General features: G+C 44.5%; 1 protein-coding gene across 2 annotated transcripts in view; it reads left to right on the forward strand.

Annotated features, from left to right (window-relative positions):
• Nucleotides 1–6,987: 6,987 nt before the first annotated feature.
• Nucleotides 6,988–25,060, forward strand: part of CCDC113 (coiled-coil domain containing 113) — a 27,401-nt gene continuing 9,328 nt past the window's right edge. Inside the window, exons 1-7 of one of the 2 annotated variants that reach the window (XM_003792623.2) lie at nt 7,026–7,170; nt 12,378–12,504; nt 13,473–13,634; nt 16,699–16,854; nt 17,611–17,691; nt 20,732–20,887; nt 24,755–24,862. In XM_003792623.2, the coding sequence (XP_003792671.1) occupies nt 7,070–7,170; nt 12,378–12,504; nt 13,473–13,634; nt 16,699–16,854; nt 17,611–17,691; nt 20,732–20,887; nt 24,755–24,862 (891 nt within the window). In that variant the 5' untranslated portion in view covers nt 7,026–7,069. Of the gene's footprint in view, nt 7,171–12,377; nt 12,505–13,472; nt 13,635–16,698; nt 16,855–17,610; nt 17,692–20,731; nt 20,888–24,754; nt 24,863–25,060 lie in introns of both variants that reach the window. The other variant, XM_012806828.2, reaches the window with a different exon arrangement.

Consider the following 25,060-nt stretch of genomic DNA (forward strand, 5'->3'; position numbering starts at 1 on the left):
AGGAACTGAACCCCCTGAACTCCCCAGCATTGGCGCTTAACTCTTCTGTTCCTCCACGATCCAGAGAGAACAGGAGACACAGTTCACACTAACTGTGCCTTCTGACCCTTAGCTGTGTGCCTCCATTTTTGATTTCTTTAGTTAGCCTTTTTTTTATCCTTTCAGATTAATTTGAGAGTACAAATAATTAGGTTACAATGTTTGCATTTGTTAGGTAGAGTCCCTCTTATAATTATGTCCTGCCCCCAAGAGGTGTGCCGTACACCCTAACATTGTGCCCATTATGTGGGTGCCCACCCATCCTCCTCTCCCCTCCCCTTTCCCCACTACCTCATTAACCCATCCCTCACCTCGAATTGATTTGAGTTTTTCTCTTATGTGGGCATGTATCTACTGGCTTCATATTAGTATTGAGTGTTCAATTGTATTGAGCAAGTATTGAATTCTTGCTCTTCCATTTTTGGGATACTTTACTAAGAAGAATGTGTTTCAAGTCCATCCAGGTTAATACAAAAGATGCAAAATTTCCTTCTTTTTTTTTTTTTTTTTTTTTTTTTGAGACAGAGCCTCAAGCTGTCCCCCTGGGTAGAGTGTCGTGGCATTACAGCTCACAGCAACCTCCAACTCCTGGGCTCAAGCAAGTCTCCTGCCTCCGCCTCCCAAGTAGCTGGGACCACAGGCGCCCACCACAACGCCCGGCTATTTTTTGGTTGCAGCCATCATTGTTGTTTGGAGGGTCCGGGCTGGGGATTCGAACCCGCCACCTTAGGTGTACGTGGCTGGCGCCTTAGCCGGTTGAGCTATAGGCGCCGAGCCGCCTTCTTTTTTTTTAATGGCTGAATACATTTCTAATTTTTAAAAATAGGCGCTACCTTGTCAATGAACGCGCTCCAGAGCAGACGCTTTCTGGAGACTTTCCACCTCTGCCTCACTCTCAGCTGGAGCAAAGCAGTATCTAGACACCAGAGATGTCTGATCTTGCCTGACGTCCCTCTCTGCTTCCAAATGAGCTGGAGATTAGGCCTAGACGGGGGTCTCTATAACTCTGAGAAGGAGAGAATCAAGTTTGGTGTGGACACCAAGAGGAAGCATGCAAATATCTCATGTTAGAAAGGGAGATCGAAGGGAGCCCCCAGAGCACAGGCAGGAAAAACAGAAGGTAGACGACCTCATAAGCTTTGGTATTTTAAAGGGGTGAACCATAGACTGACCTTCCTTCAAGTTCCCAAATGTGCTCTTTCCTTTCTGGGTCTTTGCACAAGCTCTTCCCTTTCCAGACACCACTCTTCCCTGGGCCTTTGCTTGGGGGCTAAGGTTGTAGTTAAGTTTGGGCTAAGAGTCTGGCTTACCTAGACTTGAATTCTTTTCAGCCTTCTCCTTTCTAGCATTTATCACCCTAGACTGTAATTGTCTGCATCACAGTGGAAGCTCCATGTGAGTGGGGACCCCACCAGATTTGCTGCTCACTGCTGCATACCCAGGGCCAAGCCCATAGTAGGTGTTCGATAAACATTTATTTAGAGAATGAAGGAGTGCTTTGGCAGCCATTGGTTGGTAACTTCCACAACTTGCAAATAGTCACTTGTCCATGAGGGTAAGTTCCTTTATCTGATCTTTGAGCAGCTTTATTTTGGGGGGAGAAGAGGCCAAGCACTTCTTTTTTTTTTTTTTTTTTCAGTTTTTGGCCAGGGCTGGGTTTGAACCCGTCACCTCTGGCATATGGGGCTGGTGCCCAACTCCTTTGAGCCATAGGCACAGCCTAGCCAAGCACTTCCTATTAATGGTTGAAGCTTAATATTTAGGGTGGTTTTGACTCTGCAAAACCAAAAAAGCTGGCAGGGGGGCAACAACCATATGAAAAGAGGAGGGATACTGGAGGCTAAGTCACAGGAAATAGTCCTAGACAGTGGAGGGAATCGGCGGGTAGTAAAGGGTGGCCTCTGGACTTTAAGTCATTTCTGTTTGTAGCTGTGAGGATTAGCAGAGGCACATTCTCGGTACTTCCCTGAGAAGAAATGCCTCTCTAAAGCAGAGTTTCTCAACCTTAGCACTACGGACATTTTGGGCCAGATAATGATTCTTTGTTGCATAGGCCGTCATGCTCTTTGAAAGGTGTTTAGCAGTATAGCAGGTTGAATAATTTTCTTCCAAAATTCATGTCCACCTGGAACCTCATAATGTGACCTTATTTGGAATAAGGGTCTTTGCAGAGGTGATTAGTTAAGGATCTCAAGATGAAATAATTCTGGATTTAGGGTTGGGTTGAAATTAAGATTGTTATTTGTCAATTAAGAAAAGAAGAGGAAGGCTCGGAGCCTGCAGCTCAGCGGCCAGGGAGCCAGCCACATACACCTGGGCTGGCGGGTTCGAAGCCGGTTTGAACCTGGCCCAGGCCTGCCAAACAGCAATGACAACTACAACAACAACAACAAAAATAGCTGGGCATTGTGCCGCTTGTAGTCCCAGCTACTTGGGAGGCTGGGGCAAGAGGATCACTTGAACCCAAGAGTATGAGGTTGCTGTGAGCTAAGATGCCACAGCACTCTACCAAGGGTGACCAAGTGAGACTCTGTCTTGAAAAAGAAAAAAAAGAGGAAATCTAATGACTGTGCCCTTAGAAGAAGGGAAGAAGAAGGCAGAGATGGGAGTGACGCAGCTACAAGCCACGGAAGGCCAAGGATTGCCAGGAGCCACCAGGAGCTGGGAAGAGTCAGGGAAGACATTTTCCCCCGATCCTTCAGAGGGAAGGATGACCTTATCAGCACCTTGATTCTAGACGTCTAGCCTCCAGACTGTAGGAGAATAAATTTCTCTTGCTTTTGTGGTAATTTATTATAGCAGCCTCAGATATTGCCGAATGTCCCCTAGGAGAAGGGGACAAAATAGGCCCCACCAACTTGTTGAAACTCTCTCCTTAATGGGGTGGATATGATGAAAAGACAGAGCAGAGTAGGATAAACCCGGGTTTGAATTTCGGCCTCGCCCTGGAATAGCTAAGTGACTACGTGACCTTGGGTAAGTTGCTCAACTTCTCTGAACCTCAGTCCTCATGAATAAAACTCCTCCTAATGGAGGCACCTGCATCTCACAGAATCATCAGGCTGATGAAGCCAGATAATGTGTAGAACGTGCTTAGCACAGCGTTGGCCACACAGCTGACACTCAATAGATAGGAACTGAAACAATGGTTGTCCTAAGTGTCTGTATTAAATAATAATAATATTGCCTACTTGGTAATAAATACATTAAGAAATAACAATGGCAATTATCATTATTAAAGCCTGCAAGCTGGCTTAGTTTTTCACTTAATAATCCACCTCGGGCTGCTTCCAAACAGGGGCAGTGGCTCCTCCCAGATGGAGGAGGTGTTGGGGTGTCATACTTTCTACATTACTACTTCTTACACCATCCCATTTAAGCCTGATAGTATCCTCGTAAGACACAAAGGGTAGCCACCTAAAATGTGTCACCCTTGTTTTACAGAAGTGGAATCTGAGGGACAAAAACATTAAGTGACTTACCCAAGTTTAACCCACCAGTAGCTAAGCCAGGGCTGGAGCCCTAGGCCATTAAAACACAATCTGCTTCTGACTCCCCTACTTCCAAAAGACCCTCTTCCCCACTTCTTTTAGACACCTGGTACCACTCTCCTCACAAAAACTTCAACAAAAATGCTTATAGCCTACAGATTTTTTGGGGGGGAGGGTGTACTTTTTTTTTTCTTGAGACAGAGTCTTGCTCTGTTGTCCATGCTAGAGCACAATGACATCATCACAGCTCATTGCAACCTCAAACTCCTGGGCTCAAGCAATCCTCTTGTCTCAGCCTCCCAGGCAACTGGGACTACTGCACGCAGCTCATTTTTCTGTCTTTCGTAAAGATAGGGCCTTGCTCTTGCTCAGGCTGGTTGCAGATTCCTGACCTCAAGCAATCCTCCCACCCAGCTTCTCAAAGTGCTAGGATTACACGTGTGAGCCACGTTGTCTGGCTGAGTTTTAATAATATATTTTTCCACTTCAAACTGGCAAATTCCTTCCTGGAAAATTCACAGCCAGCCCACGATACATACAGACTCAACTACACTTACTCATTTTGAGAATAAGTTCCTATGGGTTTAGAAAAGTTTGAGCTTTCTTTGGGTAAAGTTTCCATCTCCAGCCCCTGTGGTACAACATATTTTTGCATTTGCAGAATGGACTCAAAATCAGCAATGATAACACAGAGATTGTAAAGACAAAGAAATGGGCCTTGAGTTACTTCAATTTTGTTATTCCATGTGACTGTTTGGAATTTTAATTTGTGTTTAAAATTTAAGGCAGTGATAGCATCAATCCAACTGATTGGATTGATGAATGAGTGAATAAACAAATGTGGTACAGACAAATATTATTCAGCCCTAAAGAGGAAAGGAATTCTGACACATGTTACAACATGGGTTAACCTTGAAGAAATTATGCTAAGTGAAACAAGCCTGTCACGAAAAGACGAACAGTATATGATCTCACTAATACAAGGTACGTAGAGTAGTCAAATTTACAGAAACAGAAAACAGAATGGTGGTTCCTGCAGCTGAGGTAGGGAGTAGAGAATAGGTATCAAGGCCACGGATTGGGTACCAGTTCACACATCGGGAAGCTGGCAGTCAGCAAGCTGGAGAAGCTTCATCTGTATTTACAGCTGCTCCCCACTGCTTGCCTCCTTGTCTGAGCTCCACCTCCTGTCAGATCCCTGTCATCTCTCCCCTGTAATCCATGGAAAAATAGTCTTCCATGAAACCAGTTCCTAGTGCTAAAAAAAATTGGGGACTGCTTGCATAATGAGTATAGAGTTTCAGTTTTGCAAGATGAAAAAGTTCTAGAGATTGGCTACGCAACAACGTGAACATACTTAATGCTACTACACTGTGCACTTAGAAGTGGTTAAGATAGTAAATTCTATGCTATGTGGGTTCTTTTTTTTACCACATTAAAAAAGTGTAAAGCAGTGAAACAGAGTGTGAACAGCAAGATGTAATGTTTTTGTTCAGTAAGTACAAATTTATTCCATGCAATATGTTACTAAATTCAAATAATATCTTGAACATTGAAATTAATTATTGGTGCTGGTTTGGGTTCTCCAAGCCACAATGAAACTAGATATAAAGAGATTTATTTACTGGAGAACCCAGCTAATGATGAGCAGGACCAGATGCATGGTCACCTGCTGCCTCATGGTCAAGTGTTCTATCCCTACCAGGGTATGGTAACAGGGCAGGAGTTGTTTTTCTTTTTTCTTTTTTTTGTTTTTTGAGACAGAGCCTCAAGCTGTCCCCCTGGGTAGAGTGCTGTGGCATCACAGCTCACAGCAACCTCCAACTCCTGGGCTCAAGCGAGTCTCCTGCCTCAGCCTCCCAAGTAGCGGGGAACCACAGGCGCCCACCACAGTGCCCAGCTATTTTTTGGTTGCAGCCGTCATTGTTATTTGGCGGGCCTGGGCTGGATTCAAACCTGCCACCTTAGGTGTATGTGGCTGGCGCCTTAGCCATTTGAGCCACAGGTGCCGAGCCAGGAGTTGTTTTTCAAAAGGTGTATAATTCTCTGCTGTGGATTGCATGATCTTGTTCCAGAATCCTGGGGTCTGGGTTATGATTCTCCCACTAGGTCACTGGATTTTGCTTTAAGTGTCCCGCTGCACCTTTCTCCACCACCGACACCTCTAACACTGGAGGGTCTGTTGTATCATACTGTCCAATTGGCAGGGCTGTTTGCACCAAAGCCTGGACTTGCTGCAAGCTCTTTCTTGGTCTGGGTTCGTTTGGGGCTGGCACCTGTTTGTGTCACCTGGGGACATTTGTCTTACTTGCGATATGGGCATGTTAGATATTCCTAAATGTAGTCTTCACTGCTCCCAGAGCCCAGAGAAGCCTAGCAGCAGAGAGAGGGTAGTGGCAGGGCTCAGCCTTTCTGCTACCATCTTCAGTAATTCTACTCTGGCCCCAAACTTGTGCACCCTATGCAGCCAAACCAAAGCCCTCCTTCAGAGTCTAGCGACTACCCATTGATGTTAACTCACGTCCCTTGTAAGGAGAGGGAGCTGACCCCTAGCCTAAGCAATTTGGCACAGCTTGCTTTCTAACCACATCCAAGGCCCACTCTCCCTAAGAAGTTTGCACATCCTGCCCTCTGTGCTCTTCCAGCTTCCCCTGTTGCCTGGCTGATCCTTGCCATGTGTCAGATCAGGGTAGAAGTTAACAGCATGAACTTTGGGTTCCACCAGAGCTTGGGTCTGTTCCTGTGTGGAAAGGAATCTAAGCAACTGTATTCCTGGGTTTCCTGATCCTCAATGAGATGACAACCGGTAACCACGGCGTGAGGCGAGGTGTCCTTACCCTCATCACCCTAAGTTGAAACTACTTGTTTGGGGGCAGTTTCCCTCATTTCATTGGAAGCTCCTTGGGGGCCACAGGGCTATTTTCCACACATCTCTCAAGATACTAAGGACGTAGCAGATATCCAGTGCCTATTTAGGGATGTCTTCTGGATTTACACCCATGTTATAATCACCCACATTTTTTTTCTTCCAGAATTGCAGGATGTTGATATCTGAGAGCATGTATGACGTTCCAGGTGGGGAACAGAGCAGGGGCCTCACAGGGAGGCAGAGAAAGGAAGACACTTTTATAAATTGTACTAACTTTCTGGGCCTCAGTTTCTTGGTTTGGAGAATGAAGAGAAAATAGATACTATTATCAGGTTGTTGTAAGGACTTTCATAAAACCTGGTGAACAGTGTGCCAGGGACCCAGTAAGGTTGAGTAAACAGTAGCTGCGATAATTACGTCTTGCTAAACAAGCGATCGCCACCGTTTAGGCGCGTCTAGGTCAAGGCCCGCTGCCCAGCTGGAGTCAGCGCGGAAACTGGCGGCGGGAGGCTGCGCCCGCCGCCGGAAGCTCCGCCCCGCACGCGTCCCGTCGCCCGGGCAACGCGCCGCCGCGCAGCCCGCTGGTTCGCAGGCTGAGTGACAGCGCTGCAGCTAGCGCCCGGCGCTCCTGCGCACACCAGGCACAGACGAGGGCCGCTTCGGCAGAGCGATGACTGATGATGACAGCGACAGCGTCCAGACCGACCCCGCGATCGGGGAGGAGAGCGAGCTGCCTATTATCCAGCTGTGCGGGCTGGTGGAGGAGCTCAGGTAGCCGCCGGCGGCTTCTGGGGGCCGCCCCTTCACATCCCGGGCGCTCTGCCGGGGGTGGCCTCAGACATGGGGTCCCGCATGGAGAAGATTCAAGCCTGCATTGAACACTGGGGAAGTCTTTGTCTCTCTACCTCTGGCGTTTCCACCAACACTGAGCTAACAAGCCGATGATGGAGCCAGAGCAGGGTGGAGGGGTGAGGCTGATGGGGCTGGGGACGGGAAGGCCCAGAGGGTAAGGGGGACTTCAGCCTAGCGGGTCTGTCTGGTGCTAAGTGGTGTGCTTAGCCTTGCCCCTCTCCTGCACCAGCAGGTTGGACCAGGACTTCTAAGCCCCTTTCCAATGCTAAGATTCTATGATAAAATTAGTATGCCAGCAGAATACAGAGGGCACCATGGAGATGATTTTATTTTATTTTATTTTTTTGAGACAGAGCCTCAAGCTGTCGCCCTGGGTGGAGTGCCATGGCATCACAACTCATAGCAACCTCCAGCTCCTGGGCTCAAGTGAGTCTCCTGCCTCCGCCTCCCAAGTAGCTGGGATTACAGGCGCCCACCACAATGCCTGGCTATTTTTTGGTTGCAGCCGTCATTGTTGTTTGGTGGGCCGGCTGGATTCGAACCCACCAGCTCAGGTGTATGTGGCTGGCGCCTTAGCCGGTTGAGCCACAGGTGCCAAGCCTGGAGATGATAGTATGAGGCAACAAATGCCTGAACCAGATGTGAGTGTGGAGACGGACGGCAAAGAAAGGCTGTCCCAACAGTCTGCACTTTTGAGAGTCTATTTTATATCAAGTATGGCAAGTAAATGGGATATCAAGATCCCATGATGTAGGTAAGGTTGGTTGTACAAATTATGGATCTCACACAGAATATCCTGGCTCTGGCAGCTGAATAGACCTATACATCTATACATAGTTTTAGGTCAGAACTGAGGCATTACTACAAATAGCTCCCATTTTTGAGTACTTATTATATACCATGAACTTTACATATATGACCTCATATAATGGCGTCTGCAACCCTAGGAGGTGGGCAAGGAAGCAAAGACACAGTGTAAGTCACTTCCCTAAGTTCAAACAGCTAGTCGGTGGTAGTGCTGGGATTCAGACTCAGGTCTGATGCCACAGACTACACCTGGAACCTGGTATGTGCTGAAGAAGCAAGATACTGTGATATAGTATGCTTTCCATTTAGCCTTTTTGACTAGTCTTAAAATTTAGCCAAGCAGGAATTAGCTCAATAACATATGAAAATATCAAAGCCATTCTCTCTCATGCACACACATTCACACACATGTATGTGTGTGGTTGAGAAATGAAGAGGTTAAAAAGGTCATGATCTTGGCATATCCAGGATGAACGAGGTTTTGTCATCTCTAGTTGTTTAAAAACCATTTGTCCATAGTTTAAAGAAACTTCTGGTGGGTACTTTCATCTGCTGAGAGCTGGAAATAAAAGACCCAAGAAACACGAACCAAAGGAAACATCTGAAGATTGTAGGTATCACTTCAAGAATATAGTAACTCAGAAATAATTTCACAAATGGGTTAGATGAAGTGTGTCCAACTTTTGGCTTCTCTGGTCACATTGGAAGAAGAGTTGTCTTGAGCCACACATTAAATACACAAACACAAATGAAAGCTGAAGCAAAAAAAAAAAAAAAAGTCTGTGTATAATTTTCTTAACAGCCGCCACCAAAGATTAGCAAAAAAGTCCTCGTGTAACAATCCTAATTATGCAGCGGCCCTTTCAGAGAAATTGTCCAGCAGATCCCAGCAGTCATTAATATAGAATATGTACATATCTAAGTAATAAAACATATTTGTTTCATTGATATTTATTGATTTTTTTATTACCAAAGTAAAAGAAAAGTAGGCAACACAGTATCAAAGTGGGATATTTGACATTGTATCTGAGAAACTAATTTATCAGTATCTGGTCAGATGGAAGTAGTTGCAATTCTCAGTGAGTTCTTAAAGTGCTTGTCAGATATTTTTTTTGTTTTGTTTTGTGTGTTTGTTTGTTTGTTTTGCCAGGGCTGGGTTTGAACCTACCACCTCTGGCATATGGGGCGGGCGCCCCACTCCTTTGAGCCACAGGCACCACCCTTGTCAGATATTTTGATTCTAACTTTTAATGTGCTTCATTCTTGAAAATGTAGGCACTGCCAAATGCAATGACATGAACAAGGCATGATTGTGAAGTGAGGGATATTTGTCTCTGGGAAGACAGGACCTATAAAAGTTCAGTAAAGAGATATGATCAAATTTTTCTTTAAGTTGAATGTCAGATGGCAGCTCTATGAATTCCATCTGAAAATTGGCAGGTAACATAATTTATGTCAACTGAAAATAGAGTTTCCAATGCACCAAAATATTCATTATTTTGTGGAAATATTAAAATCTGTTTTCAAATTCTTGTATCAAATTGAAAAGCAAGACTGCATATTTTTTGTTGTTCACAGGACTATGTTTAGCCAACATGTTGAAATACATAAAATTATTTGCCCTAATTTCAGTTTGACTGGGGGAACTGTTATTGTTTGAAATATTGTATTGGATAATTGGTTTTCTCCTAAAAGACACATTTTTAACTCATTTTAATGAATGGTTAAATTCATGAAACATGCTAAATCTGCAAGCCAGTTTTCATCAACAAGTTCTGGCTTGATGGTTTTTCATACCATAAGCAACTTGATACCATGTTGCAAATCATGAAATATTTTCAACATTTGTCCTCAACTTCCCCATCTTACTTCCACAAAGTAAATGATGTCACCTAGTTAGCATTAATGCTTTTAAGGAATTCCTGGAATTATTCAATGCTTCAATTATTTGGCCCTTATGAAATTCACAGTCTTAATGACTATTTGTGTGACGTTATCCATTTTTAAACCTTTTGTGTATAAATTTTCCTTATGTACTATGCAATGATACTTCCTCAAATATGACTTTGGGTATCTTTTATTAATTTTATAAGTCCCTCTCTTACTTACCAAAGCTGGGGCACCGTCAGTAACGATACCAGATATGTTGACAATGGATAAAGAAAATTGCCCCAACATATTTTTACTGCTTTGTATAAATTTCTTGACTTAATTATGTCTTTTCATGACATGAAAGAAGCTATTTCTTCAGTGACATTATATTCATCATCAATACCGCCAATAAAAGTGGCAAGTTGAGCTGTATTTGTAGCAGCAGTGCTGTCATCCATCGCCAGCACATAAAATTTAAAATTAGGCGCTTTACTCGCTATACTTTTTTCTATAGGTTTTCCAATTTCTTCTTGGCTATAGTGTGGGAAGACAAACTGATTTTGTTCAGGTCAAATGATATCTCCCATGCTTTCCATATGTTGCTTAATAAACTCACTATCGGTAAATGGTTTTAAGTTTTTGCTATTCAATATGCTACCACATAACTAGCTTTTACAATGGAATCCAGCTGAGCTGTAACTTTAAGAAAAATTCTGTTAAGAAGACAAACTTTTTTCAATTCTGCTATTTTGTTCTTATGACACAATCCTTCATATGCATGAATTTGGTGGCATGTTTGGGGATATAATACCTTTTTAAATGATAGTCTTTGAAAACTTGCATAAATTCCCTACATATTAAACAGAGTGCCTCACTATTTGCCTTGATAAAAAAGTAGTCATCTGTTCACTTTTCATTGAAACATCTTCATTAATAAATTTTTTCTTTTGGGGGGTTCTGTTTCTTTTGAGATGTTGTAGAAGTCATGCTGGGATTAAAAAAAAAAAAATAGGCTCAGCGCCTGTGGCTCAAGTGGCTAAGGCGCCAGCTACATACACCTAAGGTGGCAGGTTTGAATCCAGCCCGGGCCTGCCAAATAACAATGATGGCTGCAACCAAAAAATAGCCGGGTGTTGTGGCGGGCGCCTGTGGTCCCAGCTACTTGAGAGGAGAGGCAGGAGACTCGCTTGAGCCCAGGAGTTGGAGGTTGCTGTGAGCTGTGATGCCACAGCACTCTACCCAGGGGGACAGCTGGAGGCTCTGTCTCAAAAAAATAAAATAAAATAAAATAAAAATAGATAAGGGACTATATTTACTGTCATTATGAAAATTAATTGACAGGGAAATAGAAAGCAAGATTTGTGCCTTTCCATATCTTGGCTGCCAAGGCAGGGCAAGGCAGAGGGCCAATGGTAAAGTGTGGCAGGTGACATGTGAGGCACCACTGAGGTGTGGCAGTATCTTCATAATCAAATAAGAATGCTAACCTGACTTCTAAATGACATTCAACGTCTAACATTGCAATGGTAGATTGAAATCTTATTGCTGGGCGGTGCCTGTGGCTCAGTAGGTAGGGCACTGGCCCCATAGACCGAGGATGGTGGTTTTGAACCCGGCCCGGCCAAACTGCAACAAAAAATAGCTGGGCGTTTTGGTGGGCGCCTATAGTTCCAGCTACTGCAGAGGCTGAGGCAAGAGAATCGCCTAAGCCCAGGAGTTGGATGTTGCTGTGAGCTGTGACGCCACAGCACTCTACCAAGGGTGATAAAGTGAGACTCTGATTCTAAAAAAAAAAGAAAAAAAGAAATATTTTTGCTAACTGATGCCTTGCCAAGTCACCATGAGCACACATAAAATCTGATGGTGTCAATGTGACTATCTATGCTTGGAAGGTGACACCCTGGAAGCCACACATGTGTAGAAATAGTGAGAGTGTACGTCTGCTTATTTTACATGACATTATAACACAACAGCATCGTCTACAAAGTACATGTTTCAAAACTGTGAAGTTGAGTTCCACCAAAAAGTCTCATAATGCTTTGAAGTAAGTTTAAAATTTTGTGTTGGTCCACATTCACAGCCATCCACAGCCACAGGTTGGATTACATGGAGAAAATGAAACCTGTACAAATACTTTTCGATGTAACGCCAGTGCTATGAATTTTGTGACTCATTAAATATATTAGTAAAAGTGTCAAATACTTAAATAGCACTTATCATGTGCCAGGCTGTATGTATATATTCTGTCCTGAAGTCTATACATTCCTTATGATAACCCCAAAAGGTAGGTTCTGTTATTATTCCCATTTTATAGTTGAGGAAACTAAGGCACCGAGTGGCTAAGTGTCTTGCAGAAGGTCACGTGTGGCTTATAAGTGTTAAATACTAATTCTTTGGAATTTAAGCTCCTATTGGTAGAACTTACTCAGGTACCCTCTGTCTTGCAGCTATGGAAACTCTGCTCTCAAAATTGAGACAGAGATGTTTGAGAAATATTACACTAAACTGGAGCCCAGGGATCACCGACCTCCACGCTTATCAGACGTTAAAATGTCAGCGGCAGAATATGCACAGGTACCCAGAATAGATCCAGAAAATCATTTGATTGTTGTCCCCTTAAATGCAAGCGGCATTAGTGCATCTGCCCTTGATGTGCCCTCTTTGCCCAAGTGGCCGCCAAGATACTTTCTCTCTGTTCTGCTTTTGATTCTTCTTTCCCCTCTAAGGTTTATTTTTCAAGGAAGTATAAAGGGAATTAGGTTCAATTAATAATAGGTTGACTCTCCCAGAATATCTTAGTTTATATGAAAGAATTCCCTTAGGGCAGTGCCTGTGGCTCAAAGGAGTAGGGCGCTGGCCCCATATGCCGGAGGGGCCGGTTCAAACCGACCCCCCCCCACCCCCCACCCGCCAAAAACCTAAAAAAAAAAAAGATTTCCCTTAAATTGGAACTCAGCTGTTTCCAAGGCCCAGCCAGCCAAGTAAAGGCAAGAAGTGGGCCTGTTGTGGGCCCTGGTCTTAAAGGGCTCATACACGTAGGTCTATGCTTTGAGAGCCAAAGATACCCGCTTTCAGGCCCACACATTCCCAACGTCACCACCACTTGTGACGTTGCCCTTAAAATACACAGAAAATCGAATATTTTCACTTCTTTATCTATTTTGCTGAGCACTGTGCTACTAGATGCAATTTTTCTTTTGTGTTCAGTTTGGGAAGCTCTGAGCTTCCCCTGACTTTGACTTGAGTGTTGGTCTCCAGTGAGTTCAGGCTTTTCACCCTGGAGACATTTTCCCCTTATTCATTTTTAGTTCATCCTAACACAAGCCTTTGAATGAAGTACTTAGCACAGAGCCCTAGTCTGACTTGTGAAATAACCGTCACCTCCGGCCTAACAGCCCACATCCTTTTCCCCATGAGTTTGTTCTCCTGACTGTCCTGCAAGGGGGTTTCTAGCAGGTCTGAGGGATCATTCTGTTGCCCACCTTGGGCCCCTGTATTTCCAGTTCCTCTTTGACAATGGCTTTGTTTATGCTGGGTTACAGTTGCGGGCCAGGCGTAAATCCAAAGCCCGCTCAGGTTTGGAACGTTCGCTAGGCCTCACCATCGACCAGAAACTTGAGCTTATACAAAAGGAGCTGGAAGACACAAAGGATGAGATAAGACACATGAGGGCAAACGCTGAGCGGGACCTGCAGCACCACGAGGTACACTGGCTGCCTTCTCCCACCCGCGCTCCCCACTGCCGCCCAATCAAAAAGAACCTACTGTGTGTTGGTATAACTGTTATTCTTTCGCAAGAAACATGGATGAGACAAATCAGGGCCTTTAAGGAATGTACCACCTACTTGAGGAGAAAACAAATCTGAAACCTTTTGAAAAGGGACGATTTCAAACAAATGTAGAGAGGCCAGCACAATGCACTCGTGTGCCTCAGCCCCCAGATGCAGCAGTTACCACCATATGGCCACTCTTGTCTCATCCATGTTCTGGCCCACTTTCCCCTTATCCCACTGGCTTATTATAAAGCAAATTTTAGACGTATTATTTATCTGTAAATATTTCATTCTATGTCTCTAAGATATGAATTCCCTACAGAACATAATCAGAATAACCTTAAATGCCCTTAAAAATTTATAATTCCTTAATAGTAAAAGGGGTTTGAGGTTTGAGTCAGTGAATTGGATGGAAAAGACCTAAGTTGCTATTTTTATGTGCTATGCACGCCCATGGTCCATGTCCTGCTGGAGACCTACCTGGCACACCATAGCGAGTCCATTGTCAGTTTCCTCCAGTGGAGAAACATCACTGTTAAGTCATCTGCCCCTGGGATGAAGTTGTAGCTTGCATCTGAGAGTCCTGTTACCTAAAAAATAGATACTTCTGTTCTAGTGAATTTTTTCAGTTTTTAGTTTCTAAATGTGGGCACAAACAGAATCACAATCCTTGATGCAAAAGGGACGTGAGTGAACTCATGTCCCCCATTGATAGAACTACTGTTATCACATAAACCAATCCCGCCCTCTCTCTTTCCCTTCATTCCTCTCTACCCACTTCATTCCTCTGTCTTTCCAAACACACTGTGTTGAGGTCTAGCAAGTTAAAGGAGCTTAGGGTGTGGTACCATTGCCCTGGATGTGTGATGTAAATGTTGAGTGTAGAGAGAGATCAGTGTGGACCACAGTGGTCAAGACTTTGTTGAGGAGGTGGGGCTCCACATGGGACTTGGCATGATGTTAAAGAATGATGGCATTTGTTTAAGCCATAGGGAAAGAAGGGTGCCCTAGGTAAGGAGAATGACATGAGCAGGAAAGTGGAAGTGGGCCTGAGCATTGAGGGCATTGAGGAGGCCAGTATAATTAGAGAAGCGGGTGCTTTGGGGGCCGTATTAGAAGTCAGGTTGAGCAGGGAAACAAGACCTTGACAATCAGGCAGAGGAGTCTACCTTTGATATCTTAGAAAGCTGGACCTCACTGAGGATCCGTGAGCAGGAGGGTGACTGGAAGGCAGCGTTTCAGGTGGGTTGATGTTCCAGTATACAGAGATAATGGGCTGAGAAGGAACTAGAGCCCAAGGCTGTCCAGTGAAGATGCCTGTCCTTCTCGGTGTCCAAGAACAAGCCTGAACTAGGGTGATTTGGTGTGTGGCTACAGACACATTCTCATTTTATTCTTTAAAATTATTTGTGTGAAAAAATAAAATTGTGTGTGTGTGTGTGTGTCTGTGCTTATTTCAAGGCAATCTATGTTTTTTTAGGACAGTTAAGCTTAAAGAATATTTGAAAACATCTACAATGATACTCCTGGGAGTATCAATCACTATTGACCTTTGCATTTATCTCCTTGTAGAATATAGATAATTTTCTATGTACATATGAATTTCTTTTAAAAAGAGGTACCATATTATTTTATAAGGCATATTTTTCACTTGACGAGGTGAAAGTGTCTCTCCAAGTCAATACAAACATTCATTTTATAACTTTTTCTTAAGAGAAAGGATCTCACGATGTTGTCCAGGCTGGAGTGCAGTTGCTATTCGCTATAGCCTTGAACTCCTGGGCTCAGGTGGTCCTCCTGCTTCAGCCTCCTAAGTAGCGGGGACTACAGGTGCATACCACCACACTCAGCTTTATACCATATCTTTTTGCTTTAAGTAATAGAAGTATTTAAGAGTGCTTCTTACCTTCTCACCGATTCATCTCAGTGAGATGAATAGATCTAAGTGTGGTTAATGTTTTGATGTATATACCTCCAGATTTTTTTTTTTTTTTTGAGTCTCACTCTGCTGCTCCAGGCTAGAGTGCCATGGCATCAGCCTACCTCACAGCTGCCTCAAACTCCTGGGTACAAGCATCCCAAGTAGCTGGGAGATGGGAGTCTGCCATGATACCTGGCTAGTTTTTTCTGTTTTTATTAGAGATGGGGTCTCACCTTTGCTCAGGCTGGTTTCAAACTCCTGAGCTTAAGGGATCTACCTGCCTCAGCCTCCCAGAGTGCTGGGATGACAGGCATGAGCCACCACACCCAGCCATCTTCCAGACATTTTAAATATAATTTTTAATGGATAAATAACATTTTAAATATCTAAATACATGTTTTTAGAGGTGCCTGAAACCCCTATTTCATTGCTTTGCTTTTCTTAATGGATACTATTTTTTTTTTTTTTTGAGACAGAGCCTTAAGCTGTTCCCCTGGGTAGAGTGCTGTGGTATCACAGCTCACAGCAACCTCCAATTCCTGGGCTCAAGCAAGTCTCCTGCCTCAGCCTTCCAAGCAGCTGGGACCACAGGTGTCCACCACAACACCTGGCTATTTTTTTGGTTGCAGCCATCATTGTTGTTTGGCGAGCCTGGGCTGGATTCGAACCTGCCACCTTAGGTGAATGTGGCTGGTGCCTTAGCCACTTGAGCCACAGGCACTGAGCCAAAGGATACTATTTTTGAGGCATACTTTTTAATAGAAATATTCATTTAGTCAAGTTTGTTTCTTTTTTTAATTTTAATTTAATTTTTATTTTTTTATTTTTCGCAGTTTTTGGCCAGGGCTGGGTTTGAACCTGCCACCTCCTGCATATAAGGTCAGCGCCCTACCCCTTTGAGCCACAGGCACCACCCCTCCGGTTTGTTTCTTAATGATATCTTTTTAACACTAAGAAGAAGCATCATGCATTAGGACACAAAGAGGCCTGGGAACTTAGATTTCCTTAGAGGATATATGTACATATTCTTGAGGAAATTTGGAAACTCTCTTATTTTTGTGCTGACTTGCCCAGGCTATCATCGAGGAAGCTGAAATTCGATGGACTGAAGTTCGGAGGGAAATCCATGAGTTTGAAAAAGACGTTCTAAAAACCATATCCAAGAAGAGAGGGAGTATTTTGGCCACTCAGAAAGTGATGAAGTACATTGAGGACATGAACCGCCGGAGGGTGAGTTGGCAGGCAATTAGTGTTTGGAAAGGGGGGTAGATTCACACAAGGATGACACGGAATTACCCATGTGAGGCGGCCTAACTCCACTTGCTGCCATATGCGGATTGTTCTGCATTCCTAAAATTGTATGTGTATGTGCACATTTTCAAACGCAGGCTTAGCAAGGCTAAACTCAGCCAGGCAGGATGCATATTAAGTAGATTGACTTCCTTTTTATTGCTGTTATTTGCCTCGAGATCTGATGTATTTTCATTCAAAAGGTGTGAGGCTAGGTCTGTGTAGAGGAAGCAGGTGAATCTCAAGCTCTTTTGAGTTCCCTTATGATAAGGAGATGGACCTTGGGCAGGCCTGGGGAAGGAAGAAGGGAGGCACTCCACTTCCAGAGATCTTACAGATGCTGGGTTTGGGATCCTGGAGACAGTTAAGATACTAACTCTATCATGCTAAGAGTAATAGAAATTACATGAGTTACTATGAGAATAGGGCCCCTACAGTAGCACACACTCAAATAATCTTGAATTTAAAAGCAATAGAAAATATGCAGGGAGCAGACTCAGTTTCTTCTGCTTCTTGATCATGAGTGAAATGTCCTAGCAGCACCAGCCTGAGCAGAAGTAAAAGAACTTGACATAAGTGAGTGGATGTTACGGCTCAAGCTTTGGTTTGCAGCCTTAGACTTGCCAATTTCCCAAAGCAACAGGGAAAAAGAAGGTAAATGGATTAAAAGGACTAAAATATGCCTTTATTTTCCAGGATCATATGAAGGATAAATTGCGTTTGAAAAATGTTTCTCTCAAAGTTCAGAGAAAAAAAATGCTTTTGCAATTGAGGCAGGTATGTGATGTCGTTCTTTCTCACTCTCCTATTATTATAGCAGGCTGAACAACAACCCCTGCAAAGATGCTCACATCCTAATCCCTGGAATCTGTGACTGTGTTCATTTATACGGCATGAAGATTTTGCAGATGTGATTAAGTGAAGGCTCTTGAGGAGGGGAGATGATCTTGGATTACCTGGGGGGGGGGCAGTGTATTCTCCCACTTTATAAGGAGGAGGCAGGAGGGTGGGAGAAGATATGATTTTGAAAGCAGAGATCAGACCCTTCAGAAGGAATGCAGCCTACCAGCATCCTGATTTTAGCCCCCAAACCATTTCAGACTTCTAACCTTGAGGACTGTGAGATAAATTTGTTTGATTTTTGAGACAGAGTGTCACTATGTCGCCCTCTGTAGAGATAGAGTGCTGTGGTGTCACAGCTCACAGCAACCTCAAACTCTTGGGCTTAAGCGATTCTCTTGCCTCAGCCTCCCAAGTAGCTGGGGCTACAGATGCCTGCCACAGCACCCGGCTATTTTTTGTTGTAGTTGTCATTATTTTTTAGCAGGCCTGGACCGGGTTCGACCCTCTAGCCTCAGAGTATGTGGCTGGCACCCTAACTACTGAGCTATGGGCACTGAGTCAATTTGAGTTATTTTAAGCCACTAGGTTTGTGGCAATTTGTTACAGCAGCCAACAGAAACTAATAGAGTTATTATGTAGGCAGGAAGGGGTTTTCTGTAGATGAGTTGGCTTGAATTGAAAAGACTGTGGCTCAAGGAGTAGGGCGCCAGGGAGTGGTGGGTTCAAGCCCATCCCCAGCCAAAACTGCAAAAAAAAAAAAAAAAGAAAAAGAAAAAGAAAAGACCCTCATGACATACTTGTTGACCTTTTTGGGGAACGCTGCCTGGGTGGCACAGTTAGACTGAGTTTTGGTGAGTCTTTCACCAGCTGACCCTAATGGCTCCTGATTAGAGGCAGATGTGACTTAGGACCTCTAGAATGTAATACATGGCTCTGTATTTTCCCAGCTCAAATTTATTATTATTATTGTTTCAGGTTAATTTGAAGGTACAAAGAATTAGGTCACAATGTTTGCATTTGTTAGGTAGAGTCCCTCTTTTAATTGTGTTCCACCCCCAAGAGGTGTGCCATGCATCCTAATGTTGTGCCCATTAAGTGGGAGCACAGCCATCCTCCTACCTCCTTCCCTCTCCCTGATACCTCGTTCCCCCACCCCTCACCTTCACTTTCTCTTATGTGGGTGCGTGTTAGACCATCTACTGGCTTCATATTAGTATTGAGTACATTGGATTCTTGCTTCTCCATTCTTGTGATACCTTACTGAGAAGAATGTGTTTCAACTCCATCCAGATTAACACAAAAGATGTAAAGTCTCCACCTTTTTAATGGCTGAATAGTGTTCCATGGTATATACCACAGCTTGTTAATCCGTTCCTGGGTTGGTGGGCATTTAGTTGTTTCCACATTTTGGCAATTGTAAATTGAGCTGTGATAAACAATCTAGTGCAAATGTCCTTATGATAAAATGATTTTTTTTCCCTGGGTAGATGCCTGGTAGTGGGATTGTGGGATCAAATGGGAGCTCTAATTTGAGTTTCTTGAGGATTCACCATACTTCCTTCCAAAGAGGTTGTATTAGTTTGCAGTCCCACCAACAGTGTAAAATGTTCCTTTCTCTCCCCATCCACGCCAGCATCCCAGCTCAATATTTTCATAATTAACTTGAATATGGGTACCGATGCATACACATCAAAGGAAGCCATTGATTGACACAAAACTGGACAGAACTAATATGTCAGGGAACTATTGTTTGATTGACTTGGGGTCCAGAAAGCCTTCAACAAGCTGGGACTGCTTTAATAACATGAAGAGACTAAAGACAAATATTAGATTCCCCTACCTGCACAGGTACAGGATGGCTTAGCTGTAGAGTACCTGATAATCAGCTCAGCCGATGGCAATGTTACTGGCCTAGGCCCCACTTATAGAAATATAGTGCCCAGACTAAGAAAAGAGTGTCCTTGCTCTAGTCTGTCTTAACAGCCCCAGCTGGGAGCGTTGTGTCCCAGTGTGAGCTCCACACTTGAGAAATTGGTAAACTAAAGTTTGCATAGGAGAGTGAGCCAGATGGCAAGGGAAATTGGAAACCTCACTGGAGGACCTGGGACTGATGGCCCAGGGAGTGAGAGCCCAGGTGAGCCACAACCACTGCCCCTGAGTGCTCAGGGCTGCTGCAGAAAGAGAGAACACATTAGCAGGCAGCTGTGTGTGTGACTCTATACAGAAGCAACAGTGTCAAGAACCGTGGAGCTTCCAGAGGCTCAGCGAGAGAGAGATTACCCTCAGGTATGGAAAACAGGTTGGGAGCATTGGAGCTGGAGGATGGGTCGTGTTTGGGTTTAAGGAATTGTTTTGGAAAGGGGAAGAAGACGCACCTCAGGAGGGAGCACGATATGAGTACAGTGTGGGCATGGGAACAGCAGCAGTCCCCAAGCTGGGCTGTTACTGCAGCAAATATAAGGTGGCATAGACCTAGCCATCAGGGAGGAAGCTCAATGTACTAATACACTTGCAGGGCAAAAATGGCATATGATTAGAGGGGAATTTATGGGCTGCTTTTCTTGGGGTTTCCAGGTTAAAACCAACTTTTAAATGGTGTGATTCTTTCTCTTCCTCCACGGCCCTGTTTGAACACCATCACTGATTCTATCCGTCATCCTCCCCTGGCCCAGCTGAGGGGCTTCTGGGCTCCCTCTGCCCCCTGCCCATCCCACTGCACCACATTGTTGAGTCAATACATCAGGCCTGTTTGTGAACATTTGTATGTTCTTTTCGAAGCCAGGGGACATTACATTTACTCGAATCTCTATTCCCAGAGCCCAACACCATGCCTGGCACCAAGCAGATGCCCAATATGTGTTTGCTGAATGACGGAATAACTTCTAAAGTTTTACCAAGAATTGCAAAATCTGAGAATCACATTCAGAATCACAATCGAGCGTGACATCTTTTCTTTCTTCTTTCTGAGCCGTAGAAAGAAGAGGTGGGCGAGGCCCTCCACGAAGTTGATTTTCAGCAGCTAAAGATTGAGAATGCTCAATTTTTAGAGACAATTGAAGGAAGGAATCAAGAACTGATCCAGCTAAAGCTGGTGTCTGGGAACACCCTGCAGGTCCTCAACACTTACAAAGTAAGGCCATCTCCAAGCCAAAGCCCCGTCCAGGCTTCTCACTGTCCTGCTGCTGCCTGATTTCTCTGCACTCAACAGAGCCATCCCCCCTAACATTCTCTAATGCTCCCACAACCCTGGATGTACCTGAGAACCACCTTTCTCTAATTTTTAAAAAATTTGCCAGCGCCAGTCCCACCCTGACCAATCGAATTAGGGGCTGAGGGTCACACACCCTGTTCTGGTTGTTGCTGGTTTTTTTTTTTTTTTTTTTTTTTTTTTTGAGACAGAGCCTCAAGCTGTCCCCCTGGGTAGAGTACTGTGGCATTACAGCTCACAGCAACCTCCAACTCCTGGGCTCAAGCGAGTCTCTTGCCTCCGCCTCCCAAGTGGCTGGGACCACAGGCGCCCGCCACAACGCCTGGCTATTTTTCGGTTTCAGCTGTCATTGTTGTTTGGCGGGTCTGGGCTGGGGATTTGAACCCGCCACCTTAGGTGTACATGGCTGGCGCCTTAGCCGGTTGAGCTATAGGAGCCGAGCCGTTGCTGTTGTTTTTAACTTCCCAAGTGATTTTACGCATGGTGAATTTTGAGAACTAATCACATTTAGGCCCTGTTTAATTGAGGCATATATATAAGTACTTCCCACCGTAAGACCCTGCAAAGGAAAAAGTCTTAGCTATAAATCAGAAAACTACCAAATGATTTATCCTCCAAGTGGAACCCTTTTGAGAGAGAAAAGAGACACTATTAATAAGTAAACCAGGCCTACAGGCCTGAATAAGGCCTATCCTCAGCAGACCAGACCATCTGGTCACTCTATAGCAATCATCTAATGCAGTGGCAGCATACTACAGGCCAGCATATCCCACCTACGGGTCTGTGGGCCAAGAGTTGTTTTTGCAGAACTTTCACAGCTGATTTGGTGATAGAGAACACTAGCTTTGAAACCAAATTAAGCAAAATTGGTTTTTGCCCCAGAAAGTCTATTCTCATTAGTAGACCTGTATTCCAGATATTATACTTAAATATTATATTTTGAATTTAACCAATAAAACACTTATTAGAAATTAGTATTCTTTTCTCTTTTTAATATAAGTAACTACCTAATAGCCACAATTTTGTCTCTGAGCCTATAAAACCTAAAATCGTTACTCTCTGGTCTTTTACAAAAATTTGCTGAGCCCTGGCCTAGTGCCCAGCTGGCAGTGGTGGCTATGGATTTAGGTAGCTCAGAGATGGGCTTCATTTGGCCTACACAGTTTAAAAATGTGAAAGTGAATTATTTAGACCGGGTTTATGTTTGTTCAACATTTTCCTTTTATAGGAAAAAACTGAGGCTCAAAGATACAGACTGTCAAATTCAAGCAACAGAGCTAGACTCCTTGTCCAATGTGTCCCACTCAACTGCTTTCCCCTGGTGTCAAGTACATAGGAACTACTGTGCTAGCATTCTGAACTTCGTGTGCCATAAACATCCAACAGATCGTCTACTTTTAGCTTATATCATCAGTACCTAGCTTATTTGATCACTGTATTTGGAGATAAAGGCAATTCCTGTGACTTCCAGGCCCTGGTTGCCTGGAGAGTGAGTAGTACATGGTTAGATCACACTGGACCTTGACCCGACCCTGCAGAATCAGTTAAGTGGCACAGGGCCTGTCTGGTATCATGGGGTAAAGCCAAGGATTTTGGAAGTAGATCTACTTATTTATAAAATGAAAGGGCGGCGCCTGTGGCTCAAAGGAGTAGGGCACGGGCCCCATATACTGGAGGTGGCGGGTTCAAAGCCAGCCCTGGCCAAAAATGGAAAATAAATAAATAAATAAATAAAATGAAAGTACCAGATTACAGGCCTTGAGCTCTTTAGGATGAGTCTAAATACAATTCAGATTGCTTGCCACACCTGAGCACCAGCGACCAGGCTACAGTGGGCAGAATGAGAGCGATTCCATGTCTCAAGTGTCTGGTCTCCTGGGGGAAACGGAGGCAGAGCGACTGTGAGCTGTGGAGTCCGACCTCACCTGGTTTTGAGCGGCAGCTTTTCTAGGGAACATGCTCCATCTGGGCAAGATTCTTCATCTCTCAGGGGCAAGTTTTTGTGTCTTGCCACCAGGATGGAGCTCTGTCTAGTCTGTGCTGTGTTTTCTGTGCCAGGACAGGGCCTGGCTAAAGCAGATGCTCAGCCAGTGTTTTAGATCCGTAGCTGTTGGCTCAGGCGTGGGTGTGGTGGAGGGGGGCGGCCAGGCCACGTCAATATAAACATCAAACATCCACGTGCAAGAGGCCTTGTTAACATCAGGCAGAGTAACTTTCCTCCATTGCCCACAGTAGCCACACCCGCAGGCTGGCACAGGGCTGAGTGCCACGGGCACAGCATTAGACAAGATGGACATGGTCTCTTCTTTTCTGCAAGTTTTATGAGTGAACCTAAGTCAAGGTGGCACCTTTTTCTCCGACTTTATGCCCTTAAGCTCTTCCTGGTGGAGTCTGGTAGAATACAGCTGTGATGAGTCACCCTTGACTGAATGTAAACTAGTGACCTGATGTCTTGTGGTAGGTAGAATTCTGATACATCCCAAGACTTGCTGCCCCCTGGTGTATATACCCCCGCCAGGACTATGAATATGAGGGGTTCTGTTATTTGGTTCTGTTCTGTTCTATGAATAGGTTATAGTCGATGACACAATTGGACCTAAGAAAGGGAGATTACCCATGTGGTTCTGACCTAATCACACAGCCCTTTGAAAGCACAGAGTTTCTCTGGAAGAGGAATTTGCTGGGTAACAAGTTCTCCATTGGTGGCTGGAAGGCAGAGGGGTCTCTAAGAGCTGACAGTAATCTCCTGCTGACAGGAGAAAGAAAATGGTGATCTAGGTCCTACACCTTCAGGGAAATGCGTTCTGCCATCGAGTGAGCTTGGAAAAGGACCCTGAGACCCTGACAAGAACCAGTCTTGACAGACATTTCAGCCTGGCGGGCCATGGGCAAACAGTTCCTTGTGCAGCAATGGAAAGTGAATGCATGCCTTTTCAGAATTGGCCTCTACCTCAAGTGACTGAAGGTCCCACTCGGTGTCACCAATTCAGCTCTCATCACACCGTTGTGATGGCCCTGCCCAACAGAGTCAGTGATGGCCTTGGTGTTACCCTTGTAGTTTCATTCCTTCCTGCCCTGCTTCCCCCACCCGCAGCTGACTCCTCTCAATCTGGTCTCTTATTCACTTTTGCTTTCTGGAGCACTGCAATTTTCATGCCTCACACAGAGCAGAAAATGAATCTTAAAGAAGTGGGGCTGAAAGGAGTGGGGAGGGGAATGGTTCTGGGTGCCTAAAGGTCCCCTAGGTAGGTGGCTCCAGGCTGTTTTGCTACATCGAAGTTTTGCTGTCTGGGACGATGCACCTGCAGCCTCCTCCGCTTCCTGCCTTCACGTTGACCGTGGCCCTGTGGTTTCTCACCTGGTTTCCCAGCTCCTCTTAGACCTGCCTCTCTTGGCTCTTTCCTTTGTTTAGAATGTTCTCTCTTACCCCTTCACCTGTACATATCGACTCCACCTTCCAGCATTTCTTCTGCAGGAAAACCTCTTTTGGATCAAATGTAGAAAGGTTCTGGGTCTTGTTCAGTGTATCTCTAGTAAGCAATGGGGTAGGATCTGGATCCTGATGGGTCTGACCTCTCTGCCTCTCCAGCTGAAGGCAACACCCCTGGTGTTCTCCCCTCCCTTGCCACGTCTCAGACAGCAATATATTCTGAAAATCTAGGCAACTGTGAGAAGGGCAGCCTGAAGTTCCTGGATAGTCCTGCTTTTCTTTAATAAGGAGCTGCCTGTCCTTCCCGCAGCTCCACAAGGTCATCTTAGCTCAAGACTTGATGTGTTGTTGTATTTCAGAGCAAGCTCCAACGAGCATTGGAAATGAATGTCAATCTGGACAAGGAGATCTTGATGAGAAATGAGCTACTTGAAAAGATTGAAAGAGAAACCCTACAAGTGGAGGAGGTAGGAGGAGAGGGCAAAACATACCATTTCTGATATTTGTCTGTTTTTGTCTACGAGGACTTGAGTCAGTGTCTATCAAGATTCAAGCCACTTTGTTGTTTACCTGGAAGAGCCCAGACCATAGAAATCAAAATAACTATCAAAGCAGAAAGTTGCATCTGGAGACCTGTGTTGCTTTTTTTTTTTTTTTTTTTTTTT

This window comes from Otolemur garnettii, unplaced genomic scaffold (assembly GCF_000181295.1).
Source record: "Otolemur garnettii isolate 467f Iridium unplaced genomic scaffold, OtoGar3 scaffold00058, whole genome shotgun sequence".
In the NCBI taxonomy this organism is placed as follows: Eukaryota; Metazoa; Chordata; class Mammalia; order Primates; family Galagidae; genus Otolemur; species Otolemur garnettii.